This window comes from Chiloscyllium punctatum, chromosome 3 (genome assembly GCF_047496795.1).
Source record: "Chiloscyllium punctatum isolate Juve2018m chromosome 3, sChiPun1.3, whole genome shotgun sequence".
Lineage (NCBI taxonomy): Eukaryota > Metazoa > Chordata > Chondrichthyes > Orectolobiformes > Hemiscylliidae > Chiloscyllium > Chiloscyllium punctatum.
Window position 1 is genome coordinate 14,704,144 of NC_092741.1, and position 21,047 is coordinate 14,725,190.

At 42.5% G+C, this 21,047-nt stretch overlaps 1 protein-coding gene across 1 annotated transcript in view; it reads left to right on the top strand.

The window, feature by feature from the left end:
• LOC140453953 (dynein axonemal heavy chain 8-like) overlaps nt 1-21,047 on the top strand; it is a 1,210,036-nt gene that overhangs the window by 188,307 nt on the left and 1,000,682 nt on the right. Inside the window, exons 13-14 of the mRNA XM_072548830.1 lie at nt 13,727-13,873; nt 15,779-15,976. Of these exons, the coding sequence (XP_072404931.1) occupies nt 13,727-13,873; nt 15,779-15,976 (345 nt within the window). The remainder of the gene's footprint in view (nt 1-13,726; nt 13,874-15,778; nt 15,977-21,047) is intronic.

A 21,047-nucleotide genomic window follows, 5' to 3' on the forward strand; every position in this document is an offset into this window, starting at 1 on the left:
GCAGAATGCCACCATCAGACAGATTCACATGCCATCCCTTGTCAGCATTTTGCAGGGCCCATTTCCTCCATGCCACCTTTGTCGACTTCTTCACTCCTCCGCACACCTCACAACACCTTCCCATGGAATTGCATAAGGTGGAACACTTGTTTGTTTACCTACTCTCCTGACCTTCCAAGATTCCAGACAAATTTTCCAGATGAAACAGTGATTTACCTGTATCTCACTCCATCTGATCGATTAGATTAGATTACTTTAGATTACTTACAGTGTGGAAACAGGCCCTTCGGCCCAACAAGTCCACACCAACCCCCCGAAGCGTAACCCACCCAGACCCATTCTCCTACATTTACCCCTTCACCTAACACTACGGGCAATTTAGCATGGCCAATCCACCTAACCTACACATTTTTGGATTGTGGGAGGAAACCGGAGCACCCGGAGGAAACCCACGCAGACACGGGGAGAATGTGCAATATCTACACAGAGTCGCCTGAGGTGGGAATTGAACCCGGGTCTCTGGCGCTGTGAGGCAGCAGTGCTAACCATTGTGCCTCCGTGCCGCCCACTGTTCACTGCTCACAATGTGGTAGCCTCGACACGGTAAACGCATACTGGCTTTGTGGAACAACTGCATTCTACTATTTTAGTAAGGCATTTGATAAGGTTCCCCATGGTAGGCTTATGCGGAAAGTCAGGAGGCATGGGATAGAGGGAAATTTGGCCAATTGGATAGAAAACTGGCTAACCGGTCGAAGGCAGAGAGTGGTGGTAGATGGTAAATATTCAGCCTGGAGCCCAGTTACAAGTGGAGTTCCGCAGGGTTCAGTTCTGGGTCCTCTGCTGTTTGTAATTTTTATTAATGACTTAGATGAGGGAGTCGAAGGGTGGGTCAGTAAATTTGCAGATGATACGAAGATAGGTGGAGTTGTGGACAGTGAGGAGGGCTGTTGTCGGCTGCAGAGGGACTTAGATATGATGCAGAGCTGGGCTGAGGAGTGGCAGATGGAGTTCAACCCTGCCAAGTGTGAGGTTGTCCATTTTGGAAGAACAAATAAGAATGCGGAATACAGGGTTAATGGTAGGGTTCTTAGTCAGGTGGAGGAACAGAGGGATCTTGGGGCCTATGTACATAGATCTTTGAAGGTTGCCACTCAGGTGGATAGAGTTTGTAAGAAGGCCTATGGAGTATTATCGTTCATTAGCAGAGGGATTGAATTCAAGTGTCGTGAAGTGATGTTGCAGCTGTACAGGACTTTGGTTAGGCCACAGTTGGAGTACTGTGTGCAGTTCTGGTCGCCTCACTTTAGGAAAGATGTGGAAGCTTTGGAGAGGGTGCAGAGAAGATTTACCAGGATGTTGCCTGGAATGGAGAGTAGGTCGTACGAGGATAGGTTGAGAGTTCTCGGCCTCTTCTCGTTGGAACGGCGAAGGATGAGGGGTGACTTGATAGAGGTTTATAAGATGATCAGAGGAATAGATAGAGTAGACAGTCAGAAACTTTTTCCCCGGGTACAACAGAGTGTTACAAGGGGACATAAATTTAAGGTGAAGGGTGGAAGGTATAGGGGAGATGTCAGGGGTGGGTTCTTTACCCAGAGAGTAGTGGGGGCATGGAATGCGCTGCCCGTGGGAGTGGTAGAGTCAGAATCATTGGCGACCTTTAAGCGGCATTTGGATAGGTACATGGATGGGTGCTTAATCTAGGTTAGAAGTTCGGCACAACATTGTGGGCCGAAGGGCCTGTTCTGTGCTGTATTGTTCTATGTTCTATGTTCTATGTTCTATCAAAATGATTCCGAGCTTCCAGTTGCTGCCAAACACAATACTGTGTTCCCTGGCCAACATTTCTGTCTCAGGCCTGCTGCAGTACTGCAGATAGGCTCTGCAAGTTGGAAGAACAGCATCTTATCTTGCACTGCCCTCAGTACCAACATTAAGTTCAGTAATTTTAGAACCTGAATAGCTCCTTTCATTCCTTTACTCACCTCCACACCCCAGGCCCTGTCATGACATGGGCTACATTCAACAGTCAACTCATTTTCACCGACTTGTTGTCCCCATTATCAGCTCTTCTTCATCCCTGCTTACTATCAACCATCCCTTTGCCTGCTTAACTGCCTTTGTCTCACTGTTTCTAAACACTGTCCCAGCTTGGTATGACAACTGCTGTGCCCAAGACTGCAAGGAATTACAAAGAGTTGTGAACGCAATCCAGTCCATCATGAAAATCAGCCGTCTTTCCATTGACTCCGTTTATACTTCCCATTGCCTCAGGAAGACAACCAACATACTCAAAGACCCCTCTCACTCTGGTTGTACTCTCTTTCACTTTCTTCCACCTGGCAGAAGATATAAAACTTTGAAAATTTAAGAACAGCTTCTCACCCATTGTTATCACTTATAAGCAGACTTCTCATATATGAGGGTTGTTTTTTCTCTGCAGCTGTAGCACTATATTCTGCCATTTTGTTTGATTACCCTGATGTACTTATGCAAGCTATGGTTTACCTGGTTAGTATGCAATACTTTTCACTGTAACCTGGTACATGTGACAACAATAAATCAAATCGAATCAAAGAGTGGATACCTAGCAATTTCAGCATCCTCACAGCATCAGTACAATATATTACTTTGTCTTGTCTGCTATATCTTACTTTTCCTTTAGTGCAGTTACACAGCCAGATAGTGTACCTTGGTGGTCACCAGTTCTCAGTGAAGGGTGTATGTCTTGCTGTATGCCAGCATGTTATGACAATTTCACACCTCCACATCCACCGGCACACCTCCACCGGCAGCTTACATGGTAAGCACACTGCATGTGCAGCAAGCAATCAATCAAGACTTAGTGGTGTAGTCATCAATCGGGGTTCCTGGTACAGTGCGTCAAGTGCAGTCTGTGATATCTTTATTGGGAATTGGCTACAATCTGTTATCTGGTTAGGGTATTCTCAGTCGGGAATCTGTCTCTACAGTTTGGAGAACTGGTCGCAGTCAGTCCTGTGGCTCCATAGTGGCCAGTCTAGGGATTAGGACAAATGTAGTTTGGGATGTATGCCGGCATGAATCTGAGATCTGAGCCTTTTTGTCTGGTGCTATTTGGTAAGGTCTCTCAAGGGAGTGGGTCACTGTCAGTCATGTTTGTCTCGAGAAAGCAGGGTATAAAGTGGGAATGGCTGCCATGGGAAGGAGACTGTGGAGCTTGATTGTGAGGCCTGGGGTACTGCAGGCTTGGAGGAAGAGGAGATAAATAACTGTGTTCAATTATCTGTAAAGGGGGATATGCTAAAGTATATATAGAAGCGGAGTAGTGAGGGTGAGGGTTTGTTCACTGTCAGGAGCATACTGATTTCGGGGTGCAGTGGGAGGGGAACATTTTATGTTTACCTCGTGGTAGAGACTGGGGAGAAAAGGTGGGTAGGTGTAGGCTCATGTACACAAGTTAGGTAAGAACCTGCAAAGTTGCAAAGTCTGTGGGGTTCATCAAGGAAGGTGACCTGGAACTTTGAGGAGTCATTGACAAACAGAAGTGGGGGCTGAAAATCACTATCTGAAGAGCATGCATTGTCATCTTACACTGTGCTGGAAATTGAAACTCCAGGCACTGTGCTCTTCTGAAGTGAGCAGTGAAGTACCTTGACTTTTAAGAGAAGGGCTGCAAGTTCCACCAATGTGAGACTCTTTAGAGGACAAGAATATCAAATTCTGACTATTGGGGGAAGAGATGTAAAAGAAGAACCTTGAGTCTTGTGTCTTGTCTCTGATCTTTATTCAGAGTTCTTTACCAGCACAACATGGGAGAGGTCCATGGAAATCATTCCACTGAGCACTCTGGCTTTCTCAGCCAAGTACAGCATTTTTATACATCCCATGCTACAATGATTACATGAAATATTGATATCATTGTTAGCCATTCCCTTAATCTTACCTGACATCAGTGATGGGCAAGTTGTTGGAGAGGATTCTGAGGGACAGGATTTACACATACTTGGAAAGGCAAGGACTGATTAGGGATAATCAACATGGCTTTGTGCATGGAAAATCATGTCTAACTAACTTGATTGAAGTTTTTGAAGAAGAGATGAAGAGAGTTGAGGAAGGCAAATCAGTGGATGTTTTCTATGTGGAGTTCAGTAAGACATTCAACAAGGTCCTGCATGGTTAGCGAGGTTAGATCACATGGAATACAAGGAGAACTAGCCATTTGGATACAAAATTGGCTCAAATGTATGAGACAGAGGGTGAATGTGGAGAGTTGCTTTTTGGACAGGAGGCCTGTGATTAGCGGTATGCCACAGGGATCGGTGCTAGGTCTACTGCTTTTTGTCATTTATAGAAGTGAGTTGGATGTGAATCTAGGAGATATGGTAAGTAAATTTGCAGATGACACCAAAAGTGATGGTGTAGTGGACAGCTAAGAAGGTTACCTCAGAGTATAATAGGACATTGATCAGATGGGCTGATGGGCCAAGGAGTAGCAGATGGAGTTTAATTTAGATAAATGTGAGGTGCTACATTTTGGAGGGTAAGTCAGGACAGGACTTAAACAATTAATGGTAAGTCCTGGAGAGTGGTGCCAAACAAAGAGACCTCCGCGTGCAGGTTCATAGTTCTTCGAAAATGGAGTTGCAGTTGGATGGAATGAAGAATGCCTTTATTGGTCAGTGCATTGAGTATAAGAGTTGAAAGGTCATGTTGGATAGGACATTGGTGAGGCCACTTTTGGAATTCTGCATTCAATTCTGGCCTCTCTACTATAGGAAAGATGTCCTGAAATTTGAAAGCGTGCAAAAAATTGAAAAAGGATACTGCCAAGGTTGGAGTGTTTGAGCTACAGGGATAGACTGAATAGGCTGGGTTATTCTCTCTGGAGTGTCAGAACTGAGTTGTGACCTTATATCGACCTTTATAAAATCGTGAGGGGCATAGGTAGAATGAATGGTTTAGGTCTTTTCCCCATGGTGTGGGTGTCCAAAACTAGAAAGCATAGGTTTAGGGTGATAGGGGAAAGATTTGAAAGGAGAGGGACAACCTTTCATGTAGAGGGTGGTGCATGTATGGAATGAGCTGCAAGAGGAGTGGTGGAGACTGGCACAATTACAACATTTAAAAGGCATCTGGATGGGTATATGAGTAGGAAGGGTTTAAAGCATACAGACCAAATGCTGGCAAATGGAACTAGATTAATTTAGGATATCTGGGCAGCATGGACGAGGTCTGTTTCCATGCTGTACAACTGTATGACTCTAAGGTCACCCCTCAACCTGCTACGTGAATAACGCCTCAGCGTATCCAGCCCCTCCCAATAACTCAAACCTTCCATTCCTGGCAACATTCTGGTAAATCTTTTCTGAACCCTCTCCAGCTTAACAATATTCTTCATATCCTTCATCCAGGCGATGAGAATTGGGCGTGGCATTCTAGAAGAGGCCTCACCAACATCCTGTGTGACTTCAACATGGCTTCCCAACTGCTATATTCAAAGGGCTGAGCAATGAAACGGAGGTTAGGTGGCAGATGAGGTTCAATTCAGGGAAGTGTGAAATGATATACTATTGTACAAAGAGCATGGAGAAACATTATAAATTAAAAGATATTTTTCTAAAAGGTGTGCAGGAGCAGAGAGACTTGCGTAAATAAGTGCATAAGTCATTTAAGGTTGAAAATTGGGTTGAGAAAACTTGAGCAATGAGAACAATGAGCAGTGTTACGGGGAAAGTACTTAGTACTTAGATAGCTGGACATAATGGACTGAATGGCCTGTTTCTGCAGCACAACATCAAAACTTTTCAAGATATAGTTCTTAGAACTAAAGGGATCAAAGGATATGGGGAGAAAATGGGAATAGGGACCTGAGTTGTATGATCGGCCATGATCATATTAAGCAGCAGAGAAGGTTTAAAGGGCCAAATGGCCAACTCACGCACCTGTATTCTACTTTATGTTCTATGTGTAGCCTTCACCCTTAATGTCCACATCCAATGTTCACAATTACTGTTCTTCAACTTCTAAAATTCTTTATAAATCTATACAGGCAGGATAAGATTAGATTAGATTACATTACATTACAGTGTGGAAACAGGCCCTTCGGCCCATACAAGTCCACACCGACCCGCCGAAGCGCAACCCACCCATACCCCTACATTTACCCCTTACCTAACACTACGGGCAATTTAGCATGGCCAATTCACCTGACCTGCACATCTTTGGACTGTGGGAGGAAACTGGAGCACCCGGAGGAAACCCACGCAGACACGGGGAGAACGTGCAAACTCTACACAGTTAGTCGCCTGAGGCGGAAAATGAACCTGGGTCTCAGGCGCTGTGAGGTAGCACCCACTGTGCCACTGTGCTGCCCACTACTAAGTACTAAGAAAATTGTGTAGAGTCTGGGGTGCCATGTTTTCAGAAGCATGCATTGGAGAGTGCTGGAGAGATTTATAAGAAAAAGTTTAGGAATGAGAAACGTCATTCATGAGGATAGATTGGAGAAATTGGAACTGTTTTCCTTGGAGTAGAAAAGGCTGAGGGGAGATTTGGTAGAAGTTTAAAAAATCATGAGTGATCTTGACAGAGTCAATATGAAAAAATAACTTCCTCAAGCAACAATTACTTAGGGTGCAGAATGCACTTCCTCAGGTTTGGCAGAAGTAGGTCTAGTTGGGGCATTCAACATTATATTGTCATTTAAATGGAAACAATGTGCTGCATTATGGGTAAAAGGCAGGAAATTGGCGCGAAATTAAAATTCTCAGATACGGGATGTGGTGATAGTGGTCCGAATGGCATAGTTTCTACTTCAATACAGTTCTGTTATTCTGTGATCATTTTTCAGGAATAGAGCGTTATAGCTTTCCAACTTTGTGCACAAAGTGACGAGTGCACTTCAATCGTTTTTCTAAACAAGGCAATATTAGAAATTTCTCTTAGCTTGTAAGAGCTCACATACTAACTAAAATAAGTTATTTCTGTTCCCTTGGTAATTGGTACCCTATCTACAGATTTGCCACAGCTGTCTATACTCACAGGAAGGTAAAAACAATGACTGCAGATGCTGGAAACCAGATTCTGGATTAGTGGTGTGGGAAGAGCACAGCAGTTCAGGCAGCATCCAAGTAGCTTCGAAATCGAAGTTTCGGGCAAAAGCCCTTCATCAGGAATAAAGGCAGTGAGCCTGAAGCGTGGAGAGATAAGCTAGAGGAGGGTGGGGGTGGGGAGAAAGTAGCATAGAGTACAATGGGTGAGTGGGGGAGGGGATGAAGGTGATAGGTCAGGGAGGAGAGGGTGGAGTGGAGAGGTGGAAAAGGGGATAGGCAGGTAGGACAAGTCTTGCCTATTTCCTTTTCCATCTCTCCACTCCACCCTCTCCTCCCTGACATATCACCTTCATCCCCTCCCCCACTCACCCATTGTACTCTATGCTACTTTCTCCCCACCCCCACCCTCCTCTAGCTTATCTCTCCACGCTTCAGGCTCACTGCCTTTATTCCTGATGAAGGGCTTTTGCCCGAAACTTTGAATTCGAAGCTACTTGGATGCTGCCTGAACTGCTGTGCTCTTCCAGCATCACTAATCCAGAAAAGACTCACAGGAATGTTGCTTAAGGATGCGAAACTCAAACTCTGTTCGAATTCTTTGACGTTATCTACCATAGCATAAAAAACTAGTTGTGCATTTGAAGAGTTCATCAGACATTTATTAGAATTAACTATTATTTATAAAAACATTACATTACTCAGGTATATAATTGGATTAACATTAAGATGTTAAATTACAACAGAGAAGCATCCTCCTATTACAATATCATAGCTCCCATTTTCCAAGTAAAATGCTATGTGAAATTTATTCCATTTGGTCATATGGTATGATACAATCTGTCCGTCATGTACAAAGCCAAATTCAGGAATGTGATGGAATACTCCACACTTAGCTGGATCAATATAGCTCCAACAACACACAAGACTTTTAACATATCCAGAACATCGGTGTTTGGGAAGCTATTCTCAGGGCTAGCACTTAAATACATTTGGAAAAGCATGGTCTAATTTGTGACAGATGGCATGATCATGTCTTACTAATTTGATTGAATTTATTGAGGAGGTGACAAGGATGACTGATGTGGGTAGGGCAGTGGATGTTGTCTACATGGATTTTAGTAAGGCTTTTGACAAGGTCCCCCATTGTAGGCTCATCCAGAAGCTTAATATGCCTGGGATCCACTGTGGCTTGGTTGTGTGGATTGCCCATAGAAGGCAGAGGGTAGTGTTGGAAACGTGATTTTCAGGCTGGAGGTCGACGACTAGTGGTGTTCCGCAGGGATCCATACTGGACCTCTGATGTTTGTGATATATATAAATGATTTGGATAAAATGTAGAAGTGTGGGTTAGTAAGTTTGCAGATAATACAAAGATCAGTGGAATTGTTAATAGTGTAGAAGATTATCAAAGGATACAGCGGGCTGTAGATCCATTGAAGATATAGGTGGAGAAATGGTAGTTGGAATTTAATCCAGCAAGTGTGAGGTGCTGCACTTTGGGAGATCAAATGCAAACAACAAAGAAGAACAAAGAACAATGCTACACAGGAACAGGCCCTTAGGCCCTCCAAACCTGCACCAACACATTTTACACTTCCATACTACAATTAACTTTACTTATAGGATCTGTATTTCTCTATTCCCTTCCTATTCACGTATTTGTCCAGGTGCTTCTTGAATGCTGCTATTGTGGCTACTTTCACTACTCCTGTGACAGTGCGTTCCAGGCATTCACCACCCTTTGTGTGAAAAACGTGCCTTGCACATCTCTTTTAAATATCTCCCCCAAAACCTTGAACCTGTGTCCCCTTGTAATTGACCCCTCTACCATGAAAAAAGCCTCAAACTTTCCACTCTATCCATGCCATTCACAATCTTATAAACTCTCAGGTCACCCCTCTACCTCCTACACTCCAGTGAAAACAAACCCAGGGTATTGGATAGCTAAAATTCCCCATACCAGGCAATATCCTGGTAAACCTTTCTGTACTGACTCCAAAGCATCTACATCCTTCTGGTAGTGTGGTGACCTGAACTGTAAGCAATATTCCAAGTGTGGCCTAAGTAAAGTCCTATAAAGCTGAAGTATAACTTGCCTATCCTTCTACTCAATGCCCTTTCCAACGAAGGCAAGCATGTCATAGGCCTTTTGTTTTCCTACCTTAGCCACTGCGCTGCCACCTTCAGTGATCTATGGACATGTACACCCAGATCCCTCTGCATGTCAATAGTCCTAAGGGTTCTGCCATTCACTGTATAATTTCCACCTGTACTTGACCTTCCAAAATACATCACCTCACATTTGTCTGGATTAAAAATCTGCCATTTTTCTGCCCATCCCTCCAATTTATCTATATCCTGCTGTTTCCTCTGACAATCCCTCTCACTTTCTGCAACTTCACCAATCTTTGTATTGCCCACAAACTTCCTAATTATATCAGCCATGTTTTCCTCCAAATCATATGTAGACCACGAACAGCAGAGATCCCAGCACTGATCCCTGTGAATACCACTAATGACAACCTCCATTCTGAAAATTATCTTTCTACCTCTACCCTCTGTCACCTATGACTAAACCAGTTCTGTATCCATCTTGCCAGTTCACCCTGATACCATGTGACTTTATCTTTTGTACCAATCTACCACAAAGGCTTTGCTGAAGTCTATGTAGACAACATGAACCACTTGTGCCTCATCAATCAACTTCATCACCTCCTCAAAAAACCTGAAAAGTTAGTGATGCACGACCATTTCTGCACAAGACCTTGCTGTCTATTGCTAATAAGTCCATTTGCTTCTAAATGCATCCAGATCTTGTCCCTGAGAATCTTTTCCAATAATTTCCCTACTACCATTGTGAGGCTCACAGGCCTATAATTTCCTGGATTATCTCTGCTACTCTTCTTAAACAATTGGACAACACTGGCTATTCTCCAATCCTCTAGGACCTTACCTGTGGTAAAGAGGATACAAAGAGGATACGTCTGTCAATGCTCCAGCAATTTGTTCTCTTGCTTCACTCAGTAGTCTGGAATAGATTCCGTCAGGGCCCAGGGACTTATATACTTTAATACTTTTTAAGATGCACAACACCTCTTCCTCTTTAATAGCAATTTGGCTTAGAAATTTGTCAGTTCCATCCCTGAGATCATCCTTCACTAATTTCTTCTCTTTGGTGAATACTGACTCAAAATATTCATTTAGGACCTCACGTACCTCTTCTGGATCCATACATAGATTTCATCGTTTGTCCTTGAGTGGGCTTATACCCGAAACGTCGATTCTCCTGCTCCTTGGATGCTGCCTGACCTCCTGCTCCTTGGATGCTGCTTGACCTGCTGCGCTTTTCCAGCAACACATTTTTTAGCTCTGATCTGCAGCATCTGCAGTCCTCACTTTCTCCTTGAGTGGGCCAACCCTTTCCCTAGCTACCTTCATGCTTTATATGTATGTGTAAACAACCTTGGGATTCTCCTTAATCCTGTTTGTTAAGGAAAGGTATACAGTTATTGGCAGGACCGTGAACACCATTGACGTGCAGCGTGATCTTGGGATTCAAGTCCGTAGTTTCCTGAAAGTGTCTACACAACCCATGGAAGGGGCATTGAGTATAAGGATAGGCAAGTTATACTGCAGCTTTACAGAACTTTAGGCCACACTTGGAATATTGCTTACAGTTCAGATCACCACACTACCAGAAGGTTGTAGATGCTTCGGAGACAGTACAGAAAGGTTTACCAGGATATTGCCTGGTATGGGGAATTTTAGCTGTGAAGAAAGATTCGATACACTGGGTTTGTTTTCACTGGAGTGTAGGAGGTTGAGGGGTGACCTGAGAGTTTATGCTTGCCTTTATTGTTTGGGGAATTGAGTGCAAGAGTCAGGATATTATTTTACAGTTTTATAAGATTTTGGTTAGGCCACACTTACAGTATTGCTTCAATTCTAATTCCCACATTACTGGAAGGATGTGGAGGCTTTTGAAAAGGGTACAGAAAAGATTTACGAAGAATGTTGTCTGGATTAGAGGGTATGAGTCATAAGGAGAGGCTAAAGAAAATCAGGTTATTTTTTTCTGGAGCAGTGAAAGCTTAGGGGAGACTGGCAGATGGAGTTTAATTCAGATAAATGCGAGGTGCTGCATTTTGGGAAAGCAAATCTTAGCAGGACTTATACACTTAATGGTAAGGTTCGAGGGAGTGTTGCTGAACAAAGAGACCTTGGAGTGCAGGTTCATAGCTCCTTGAAAGTGGTGTTGCAGGTACATAGGATAGTGAAGAAGGTGTTTGGTATGCTCTCCTTTATTGGTCAGAGTATTGAGCACAGGAGTTGGGAGGTCATATTGTGGCTGTACAGGACATTGGTTAGCCCACTGTTGGAATATTGCGTGCAATTCTGGTCTCCTTCCTATTGGAAAGATGTTGTGAAACTTGAAAGGTTTCAAAAAAGATTTACAAAGATGTTGCCAGGGTTGGAGGATCTGAGCTACAGGGAGAGGCTGAACAGGCTGGGGCTGTTTTCCCTGGAGGGTCGGATGCTGAGGGGTGACCTTAGAGGTTTACAAAATTATGAGGGGCAAAGATAGGATAAATTGACAAAGTCTTTTCACTGGGGTCGGGTAGTCCAGAAGTAGAGGGCAGAGGTTTCGGGTGAGAGGGGAAAGATATAAAAGAGACCGAAGGGGCAACTTTTTCATGCAGAGGGTGGTGCGTGCATGGAATGAGCTGCCAGAGAATGTGGTGGAGGCTGGTACAATTGTAACATTTAAGAGGCATTTGGATGGGTATATGAATAGGAAGGGTTTGGAGGGATATGGGCCAGGTGCTGGCTGGTGGGACTAGATTGGTTTAGAATATCTGGTTGGCATGACGGGTTGGACCGAAGGGTCTGTTTCCGTACTGTACATCTCTATGACTCTATCTTTTTCCCAGAGTTGTAATGTCTAATACTTGGGGGCATGCATTAAAGATGAGAGGGGGAAAGTTCAGAGCAGATGTGTGGGGCAAATGTTTTACACAGAGAGTGATAAGAGTCTGGAACACCCTGTCAGGGCTGGCGGTGGAGAGAAAAACGGCAGATGCTGGAATCCAAAGTATGCAGGGAGGAAGCTTGAAGAACATAGCAAGCCTGGCAGAATCAGAAGGTGCAGAAGTTGACGTTTCATGTGTAACCGTTCTTCAGGGATTGTGGTGGAGGCAGATACGATATGGGGGGAATACAAAATATGCAGGAATAAAGACCAAGTGCAGGTTGAAGGGATTAATTTAATTTGGTGTCATGTTCCGCACAACATCATGGGCCAAAGGGCCCATTCCCCTACTGTACTGTTCTCTGTTCTTTTAACAAAACACATTAACATCACATTAGTACTTCCACCGCTGATGATGAGTGGCAGCAATGTGTATCATTTACAAGATTCACTGGAGAAATTCACCAAATTCACCTTTGACAGCACCACTGACCACTCCCTTACAGAAGCATAATAGCAGCAGATACATGGGGGGGAAAAAACACCTGCAAGTTTCTCTGAAAACCATTCAACATTCTGGAAAGATATCATCATTCCTTCAGTGTTGCTGGAACTCCCTCCCTAATGGCATTTTGGGGGATCCTATAGTAAATGGACTGCGGTGGTTTAAGAAGTCAGCTCATCACCAACTTCTCAAGGGTGTCCCAGCAACATTCATACCCCATGAATGAACAAAATAAAAGTGATGATATCATGGACATGTTTCTTAAAGGCATACTCAAATATTGATGATGGGCACAATACTAACCATATAAATGTGTTTAGATGCCAGGAGCTGATCAGCAGCTGGATATTCTAAATAACTCACGAACTGATTGTACATTTTGTGGATATTTGATCAAAGTGTGATTAATTACATGCTTAGATATGAGTAGCTAGAACTCAAGAAGTTGACACCATTCTGTGTAAAGCAGCCTTTTAAGTAAGTTAAATTAACATGAATTCTGGAAAGGAAAATATTGACCTGGTGGATTCCACCCTGAACCTCTGACTCAGAGGTTAAAGTGCTAAGAACTCATCTACATTGACTATCATTTTGTTCTCCATAGATCAGCAAACACCTCAAAGTACAATATTAGTATTGAAATAAGACATATTGTGTTTTATGGTAAAGTGATAGAAGAAATAATTCCAATTGAGAACAGTTTGGAGCTCAGTATGAAAGCTGATATGATATAACTAATACACTGGCATTTTTGATTGAGAGAACTGATCTATTTCACAAAATCAAATGATAATTTGTATTCCACAAACTTACCTAAGGATTACAAGTCAAAGACAGATTTTTCAGAATGTTCTGTTACAATATTGACAATTAGTAGGACAGAAGCATTTACTTGATAACTCAAGTTATAAATGTAGAATTCAATAGTCTAGTAATACATTTTGTCAGATAGTACTATGTGAAGAAATTATAAGAATGACATGTTGATTTGTGCACTCAGATCTCCAAATATGCACACATGAAATGAAATTCTATGTCAGCTACATTGATTAACTAAATTTAGTCTTCATAGAAGAATGCTTCCCTTTGAAAAATGAGAAAAGAATAAAGTTACTAGGTCAGAGATCTAATTCTTATTTCCATCTTATTAATTGCAGTAGATCAGAGAAATATCGTATGATTACTTGTTAAACAACCTTATTTCTTGCTTTTCAGGAATGTAAAAAGTTGTTAACAGAATATCGCAAATATTTTCAAAATACTAAGAAACAAACAACTGAAACAGTACGAGATACTCCATTTGATGTGTCAGAAATGTACATATTTGGTAAACTTGATGTCTTCTGCAAAAGACTAGAAAAGGTAAAATGCAATCCAGAAGAAAAGTAATACAGTTATAGTCTAGGTTTTGATCCGACAACTCACCATATACAGTTTTTATCCATAATCACATAATAGCAAAACATTCTGGCTTAGGAATTGGAGAGATATGAATTCACAATAAAATGAAAGCTAATTTAAGTGACATCTGACAGGAAGTGATAAAGACATCTTCAAACTCCTGCAGCCGAATTGGCTGCCTATTGAAGCCTTGCCACAGGCTGTCCCATTCACTACAAACCTTTTTTGACACTGATTCTTCACTGTGTTGATGTGACTCCTACAGAAGGTGTCAAAATTTATTATTAATGAGTTTACGAGGATAGCATTAACTCAGATAGAAGATTCACTGGCTTTCTGAAAGCAGAGATTATTAATGGAGTGTTATGGATAATTATTATATTTTGGTGATTATGATATAGAGTAAAGATTAAAGACACTGACTTGCTTTTAGTTTAGCATAATCATGGATTAATTTTATCTTCAGAAAACACAGAGATTGAAAGCTTTTAGGGCAATTTTGTAAAACTTGACTAGTACCAGAATACAGTTTCTCTCTTAAAAAGGATAACAGGACAGTTCAGGGCAAGTTAAGTGATCTTGATGTAAAAGTTTAGCCTGTCAAATTTCCAGACCATGAGTGTTATGAGGGAGAAGTGAGTCAGATGATCTAATCGAAAAATATAAGATCCTGAGGGGAATTGACCGGCTGGATGTGGAAAGTTTGCTTGCTCTTGTGGGCGAATACAGAATTAGGGGTCATAGTTTAAATGTGACATGTTGTCCATTTATGACAGAGATGAGGAAACAAAATTCTTTTGAGGGATGTGAGTCTTTGGAATTCCCATCCTCAAAAGGCATTGGATGCAGAATCTTTAAATATTTTTAAGGCAGACATAGATAGATTCCAGCACCACTAATCCAGATGGATGGATTCTTGATTATAAATGGGCTGAGTACATAGAAATGTAAAGTTGAGGTTAAAATCAGATGAGTATGAACGTATTGAATGTTGGAGCAGGCTAGAAAGGGTGGGTAACCTACTTCTTTTCTTTGTTCGTATGTTTGTATTCTCCCTCGGAACCAGCCACATGCGCCCCATATCCATGCGCAAATGAAATGTGCTGTTGCTAACAAACCTCATGGCACTCCTCCAGCCCACTTACAGGATGTTTTGACACTTCAGTGCTGCAACTTTTGCTGCATTGTTAACTATCATTGTAATGGTAATGCTGCAGTAAAGGCATTTTGCACTCAGAGGCATGTACTCAACTCAGAGATAGAATCAGGCTGCATCTTCCGGCTCTTCACTTGCTCTCATACCACTCACTTGCTCCAAGCTTACCTGGATGTGCCCAGCAGCCCCATTTTGCATTGCCTTTCATGGCCTTGTGTTTACTTGACTTGACTTTTTGTGCTTTGTTTCATCAGGCAGAGATACCAAATTTATATTACTGCTGTCATGTCATGCAGTTTTGTGCAGAGACTAAGTTATGAACCTGACCATATTTGTCTGCAGGTCAGGGTCAAATCGGTACTGGCCTTCACTCGTAAAGTCACGAGAAGCCTGGGATACCAGTCCAGGCCCCACTCAGGGCTATCTGAGTCAGGTTCATTTCCTCTTAAGGTGGTTACTGGTGGTTCCTACAGCTTTGAAACATGGAACATATGGCAGTTAAGCAAATATTCTTGAAGCTGTGGAGAAAGAGACTTCACAGAATCCATGTTGGAGTGGCAAATAACATTTATATCAATTGTATCTGAATTGACTTAATTTGAAACATTACAGCCAGAATTGAATGCTATGTAATCAATTAAAAAAAAGTATAAATATTTTATCTAAAATTGTTCAAATTTAAGATAACAAAAATTCATTTACATTTGCAGATCACAGAAATGGTTGAAACGTCAAAGACATTTTCTGTCTTGAAGAATTCTACAATTGAAGGAATTGAGATACTTGCAATAAAATATCAGAATATTTACTTAAATCTTAAAAAGAGCAATTATGACATTTTGGACCCTCGGAAGAAAGAATTTAATTCAGAATATGCTGTGTTCATGAAGCAAATATTCGACTTAGAGGTAACAGCTAGTTAGTGAAAATGTATCCTAAGGGTTATGGAAGAGATGGGGCCATGGTCACATTTTTGCTAATGCTTGGTAATGTCACTGGCATTTTTTAAATTAAAGATTCTGCTCTCATGAGTTCAAATTGCTTCATGGCAGCTGGGATATTTTAAGACAACTCATTAGAAATTGAAAATGATAGTCTTAGTGATAATAAAACTAGTGGATTGTGTTCCCCAGTTATCATCCTTGATAACAGTTATTGGCTTGGCACAGAGAACAAGAGTCAAATCTGTATCGACTAAACACAATCGTTATCAGTTTTGTTAAAACAGACATACAATTCACACCATTTGGTTAAGAAAAGGTGAACAGCAGACATGCAATTCATACAAGGCTAAAATCCAAGCCCACATCCACAAAGTTTACTAATGAGGTTCTCTGAACAGTCATCAAAATTAAAGTCTAATACCCAAGAATAGAGGCTCATTCTGGCTAGGCAGTCTTTTCTCAAGCCTTGGGGTCCTCTCCATGCTTTCAACTTGTTCATAAATTCGCAAAAGTTACTGTCCAGAGATTTTGCTGATGGTACACTAAAATCCTTCATTTTTATCCTTTTTCCTTATCTTCCCGAACTGTAGTATCTTGTTCTTGTTGGTTCTTGTGTCACCTGATGCACTGGTGTCTTTCGACTTTTGGCTCACTCTAAGGACACCTTTAGGATTACCTCATTATGGTTCCCCCAAATAGGTAATTGTATCTTATGTCATCCTCAGGGCTGATCTGGTTCAAGCCAGTGGCTGGGACTTGGGTAACTTCACTTCACAAGCTGTTTTCATGTGTGACCAACCCCTGACCAACAACTGCCATTGATATCTATCTGGTGGATAGATATCCTTTATGGCTGGAAATCTGTCATATGTAATGATCTGGACTCATGTGATTCTGATTTTGGTGCCTTTGAACTTCCTTGTTTAACGGTGTAGTTTTCCAGTCAAAACTACTCCAGAAATGTCAAATCAGAAAAAAAAAGGATAGCAAAATGCAATACACAAAAACTGGAATGTTTCAGGTCCAATGACGCTTTTTCAGAACAATTATAGAGGTTTATAAAATCATGAGGGATATGGATAGGATAAATAGATAAAGTATTTTCCCTGGGATGGGGTAGTCCAGAAGTAGAGGGCATACATTTAGGGTAAGAGGGGAAAGACATTAAAGAGACCTAAGGGGCAACATGTTTACACAGAGGGTGTTACGTGTATGGAATGAGCTGCCAGAGGAAGTGGTGGAGGCTAGTACAATTGCAACATTTAAAAGGCATCTGGATGAGTATATGAATAGGAAGGGTTTGGAGGGATATGGGCCGGGTGCTGACAGGTGGGACTAGATTGGGTTGTGTTATCTAGTTGGTATGGACAAGTTGGACCAAAGGATCTGTTCCTGTGCTGTGCATCTCTATGATTCTGTGAACCCGGGCACCAGAAACAAATTCTTCTCAGGTGTCCCTGTAAAACACTGTTCAGTAAAACTTGAGGCAGTACTTTATGCTCCCTTTTCAGTGTGTTTATAAATGATGTGAACCTGAAAATTTTCTTGGATTGCCTTGCCATCACCTCCCACTACTGTAAGTTTGCGGTAAGATAAGCAATGTCTTCTTGAGTTATTCCACCATTTCCCAATTGAGGCACTTAAATGGATAATCAATCAGCACTTCAGGAACATTTCCTGGATTGACATGATTTGGAAGTGCCGGTGTTGGACTGGGGTGTAAAGTTAAAAAATCACACTACACCAGGTTATAGTCCAACAGGTGTATTTGGAAGCACGAGTTTTCGGAGCGTTGCTCCTTCAACAGCTCTCCAAAAGCTAGTCCTTCCAAATAAACCCGTTGTACTATAATCTGGTGTTGTGTGATTTTTAACTTCCTGGATAGAGTCATAGAGTCATACAGCACAGACCCTTTGGTTCAATTTGCCCATGTCTATTGTTTCCCAAACTAAACTAGTCCCATTTGCCTGCACTTGACCCATATCCCTCCTGGACCTCTCCATCTCCATCAACGATGATTGACTCAACACTGACATTTTTTACAAACCCAACAATTCGCACAGCTACCTGGATTACACCTCCTCCCATCCTACCTCCTGCAAAAATGCTATCCCATATTGCCAATTCTTCTGCCTCTGCTGTATCTGCTCCCAGGAGGACCAATTCCACCACAGAACACACCAGATGGCCTCCTTCTTTAAAGACTGCAACTCCCATGTGGTTGAAGATGCCCTCCAACGCATCTCATCCACATCTCGCACCTCCGTCCTTGAACCCCACCCCTCCAACCGCAACAAGAACAGAACCACCCAGTCCTCACCTTCCACCCCACCAACCAATCACATCATTCGCCAACATTTCCGCCACTTCCAAAAGGATGCCGCCACCAGGAATTTATTTCCCTCCCACCCCTATCCGCTTTCTGCAAAGTCCCTCTGCGACTACCTGGTCAAGTCCACGTCCCCCAAACAACCCACCCTCCCCCTTCGGACACCTTCCCCTACCTCCGCAGGAATTGCAAAACCTGCGGCCACACCTCCCCCCCTCACTTCCGTCCAAGACCCCAAAGGAGCCTTCCACATCCATCAAAGTTTCACCTGCACTTCCACACACGTCATTTACTGTGCCGTTGCTCCCGATGTGGCCTCCTCTACATTGGGGACATCCGCACCAATCAACCCCACCGCCCCATGGCCGAACATTTCAACTCCCCCTCCAACTCTGCCAAAGACATGCAGATCCTGGGCCTCCTCCACTGCCACTCCCGTACCACCCGATGCCTGGTGGAAGAATGCCTCATCTTCTGCCTCAGGACCCTTCGACTCCATGGCGTCAATGTGGACTTCACCAGTTTTTTCATTTCCCTCCCCCCACTTTAACCCAGTTCCAACCTTCCTGCTCAGTACCGTCCCTATACCTGTCCCACCTGTCAATCTTCCTTCCCACCTATCCGCAATACCCTCCTCTCCAACCCATCACCTTCACCCTTGCCTCCATCCACCTTTGCACTCTTAGCTATCTTCTCCTCAGCCCCAACCCCTCTCATTTATCTCTTCAACCCCGAGGCTCCCAGCCTCATTCCTGATGAAGGGCTTTTGCCAGAAACATTGATTTTCCTGCTCCTCCGATGCTTTGCTATTACAGCACTACTCTAATCTTGACTCTAGTCTCCAGTACCCACTTCTACCATATCTCACTAATTTTTTCCTGTCCAAATGCTTGTAAATGTCATAACTTACCAGGCCTTCATTTTCAGGTTGGTAAAAGTTCAACAGAGAGGAGCCAAGAAAATCATCTTGCACAGACCTCAGCCTTTCCAGCACAATCCCCAATCATATTCCTAAGTTTCACCTCTGTTCCCACTATGTCATCGCCCAAACATACCTGATCATAAAAGCTCTTCTACTCAAATTATCCTGTGCTGAATGGCAACACCCCTGGATTCTGGGACTTAGAATGTTTTAGTGTTTTTAGTGTCAGTCATGGGCAATGTGCTTCTGATGCTGCTGGAAATCCTATGCTTCTGGCCAATCAAATTGTCCTAGAACTCTGAAGTTCAAGACTTCCTCTTCAGTGGAAGGAAACAAACTCTCATACTCAACCAATTATTGCTGCTTAATTTTATTTGTCAGTTGCATTAATAATTTACATGAGAATATAGAAGGCATGATTAGTAAGTTGGTCGATGACACCAAAATTTGTGGCATAGTAGACAATGAAGAAGGTTTTCTAAGATTACAAATGGATCTTGATCAAATGGGTCAATGGGCAGAAAAATGGCAGGTAGAGTCCAATCTGGATAAATGTGAGGTATTGCATTTTGGTACAACAAACAAGGGCTTATACAATTAAAAGTCAGGCCTTGGGTAGTGTTCTAGAAAAGAGGGACCTAGGGGTACAGGTACATAATTCTTTGCGGTTTGCTTCACAAGCAGAGTGTCATTGAAAAGGCATTTAGCATGCTTATCTTCACTGCTCAATCCGTTGAGTACAAGGGTTGGGAAGTCATGTTGAGATTGTACAGGACATTGAGGTGAGGCCTCTCTTAGAATACTGTGTCCAGTTTCTCGTCACCCAATTATAGGAAAGATATTATTAAGCTGGAGAGAGTTCAGAAGAGATTTACTAGAATGTTGCCAGCTATGGAAAGTTTGAGTTATAAAGAAAGGTTGGGAAGTTTTTCATCGGCGCGTAGGAGGTTGAGAGGCGATCTGGTAGAAGTTTATAACATAATGAGAGGGAAAAATAGACTTAATGGTAGTTGTCTTTTCCCTGGGATGGGGCATTTTGAGACTGGAGGCACAATTTTAAGGTGAGAGAGAGAGATTTAAAAAAGACATGAGAGGCAAATGTTTCACACAGAGGATAGTTCCTATGTGGAATGAACTTCCTGAGGCAGTAGTAGATGCTGGTACAGTTACAATGTTTTTTAAAGATAATTAGATAGATACATAAATAGAAAACGTTTGGAGAAATATGGGCTAAGAGCAGACAGGTGGGACTAGTTTAGTTTGGGATTATGTTCTGCATGGACTAGTTGGACCAAAGGCTCTGTTGCTGTGATATATGACTCGATGACTCCAAAAGCAGGAAACTCTTCCATCAAAAGATACGGCCCTTGGAAGAACTGTCCCTATAGACTAAACAAACAACAACCTGTCAATGCACAGACTCCTCCAATATTCCTCAATAGATCCTGACCAACTGGCAGGATAGACCCAAAAATGCTTTCAGTACAGTTGTATTTATTCATCGGAGAGTGGGCTAGGAATTCCTCACCATGCTGTATAACCCGTGACAGGTCAAACAAGGGTAAGGAAGCCTACTAATTACCACCTCTCTCAGCTAATCAATCTGTGCTCCTCCATGTAGAACACCTCTTTGAAGAAGCATTGAGCATAGAGAGGGCACAGAATATGCTATGACCAAGGAGCTTCTATATCCATCACCTGAAGTGACTTTATATCACTGCTGCTGGTCAGGTCCTGAAGGGCATGTCTGTAAGAATGGCCCTGTGGCAGGTGTCAAGGGAAAA